This window comes from Loa loa, assembly GCF_000183805.2.
Source record: "Loa loa unplaced genomic scaffold supercont3.754, whole genome shotgun sequence".
In the NCBI taxonomy this organism is placed as follows: domain Eukaryota; kingdom Metazoa; phylum Nematoda; class Chromadorea; order Rhabditida; family Onchocercidae; genus Loa; species Loa loa.
This window is the reverse complement of record NW_018108934.1, coordinates 3,603-5,922: the sequence shown is the minus strand read 5'-3', so window position 1 is coordinate 5,922 and position 2,320 is coordinate 3,603. Positions and strand designations below refer to the sequence as shown.

Below are 2,320 nucleotides of genomic sequence, written 5' to 3'. Positions count from 1 at the left end.
TAATAATAATAATAATAATAATAATAATAATAATAATGATAATAATAATAATAATAATAATAAAACAACAATAGTGATAATAAACATGACGATGATTATATTTTATTTTATTATAGCAAAATTAATCACAATTATTAAAAGATGAATGATTTTTACATATTATTTCATTAAATTCATTCTCCTAAAATTAGATTCGAAAATGTAGGAATATATCTTGGAAGCCTGGGAAAATCAGGTAAATATTACTTTTATTTTATAATTTAGCTAAAGATCTCTATAATTTAATTTATAATTTATAATTTAATTTATAATTTTTTTTGCGAAAGTATTTTTATTATATATTATCATTATTATTGTGAATTAGATTGTGATATTAGATTATAACAATTAGATTATAATAATAGAACTATAGATGAAACAAATTATGAGAACAGGAATACAGTTAAATCAGATCATGATCAAATAACAGTAATTTGTTTAGCTCTTAGAAATGATATGATGATAAATGCTAATTGATATATTAATGTTATCATAATGTATCAGAATAACGTATCATCAATAAATTTTAATTTAATTACTTAATATTCAAAAAGTAATTAATGTTATCATAACGTGTCAGAATAACGTATCATCAATGAATTTTAATTTAATTACTTAATATTCAAAAAGTAACCAAAAAGAAAATAGCAATAGCAATAATATCAAAAGGTTAATAATATATTAATTTAGCATATATATTTTGTTATTATTAAGTCTAATAATTTATTGAAATAAATAAAATGAATTTTTTTTTATAATTAAGCGGAAAAAATATTTAACAAAGAAAGGGAAATAAAAAAAGAAAATGATTAAAATATTATATGCTGTATTTCTAACAAACAAAAAAGGAAAAAATTAACAAATATCTTTGAATTTTTTTATTTATTTTATGCAGCTTGAAAATTTAATTAATTATTTACTTATATATTAAAGAGCAAATTATTATTTAAATTATGATTATCATATTAAGGCAAATCTTGGTACCATTTTGGGCGTATATTTGCCAACTATACAGCATATCTTTGGCGCTATCATGTTTCTACGATTATTCTGGATTGTTGGTATCATGGGAATTGGCCAATGTATTGTAATGACTTTTCTATGCATGTTTTGTGTAAGGATTATTAATTACAATAATTATTAATTAATGATTGTTATTGATTATTAATTACATAACCATATTTTTGAAAAAAATAAAAATGAAAATTTAAATTTTCCAACAAATTTCAGCTAATTAATCGAATAATATTTTCCAGTGTTTCTTTCTTTTTTTTTTAATAATTTGTTATAATAAAATGAAATAAAATCTGTTTGTTTTTTTTTCAAAATTATTTTTGTATTAAAAAATTTTAATTAATTTATTTCTTTCTTTTTGCTGACTACCTAATATAATAGAAAGTATTGATTGAATAAAAAGAGAATAGTTTTGAAATTGAAATAAAACAATTGTTATTTTTAAATTGAATAAAAAAAAGGAAAATTTTTTAATAATTCTTTTACGATTCAAATTTTGCTAAATTTTTAGATTTTTGTTTGTTTAAATTAAAAATTTTTATTAAAACTCATAAAATTTTTTATTAAAACTTTTACTTTTTGCAACATTAAATTTATATTAAAGTTGAAAGTTTTATCATATATTTATTAAAAAATTTTTTTATTATTAAAATATTTTTTTGAAATAATATCCTTTAATAATTTTTGATTTTTTAATTAATTCAATTTATTTGCAGACTTTCTTAACATGTATCAGTTTAAGTGCTATTGCAACAAATGGTGTTATTGAAGCTGGTGGTACATATTATATGATTTCACGAAATTTAGGACCTGAATTTGGTACAGCTGTTGGTATATTATTTTATTTGGGTAATGCATGTGCATGTGCAATGTATATTGTTGCAGCAGTTGAAGTATTTCTTGTAAGTTTAAATAATTAATCGATAACTTTAGATAAGTTAGGTTTTATATGTAAGTTTAGGTAATTAATAATTAATTTTACATCCATTATTTCAAATATGCAAATTGTTTAATTAGTTTCAAAAATTTTTTATTTGGACTATTTTTAAAATAAGTTTTATATGTAAGTTTAGGGAATTAATAATTAATTTTACATCATTATTTCAATTATGCAAATTGTTTAATTAGTTTCAAAAATTTTTTATTTAAACTATTTTTAAAATTAATTTTAAATTTGTAAATTTAGCTATACATAGCACCAAATATAACAATTGGTGGTCAAGAGGTTCATGATGATACCGGTTAGTTGTTTTTTTTTTTTTTTTGT

The 2,320-nt window shown here is 18.6% G+C and overlaps 1 protein-coding gene across 1 annotated transcript in view; it reads left to right on the top strand.

The window, feature by feature from the left end:
* Window positions 1-1,072: 1,072 nt before the first annotated feature.
* Window positions 1,073-2,320, top strand: part of LOAG_18959 (hypothetical protein) — a gene marked incomplete at both ends in the record, with an annotated part of 4,640 nt that continues 3,392 nt past the window's right edge. The window contains 3 exons of the mRNA XM_020451620.1: window positions 1,073-1,153; window positions 1,770-1,955; window positions 2,240-2,294. Coding sequence (XP_020304580.1) covers window positions 1,073-1,153; window positions 1,770-1,955; window positions 2,240-2,294 — 322 coding nt within the window. The remainder of the gene's footprint in view (window positions 1,154-1,769; window positions 1,956-2,239; window positions 2,295-2,320) is intronic.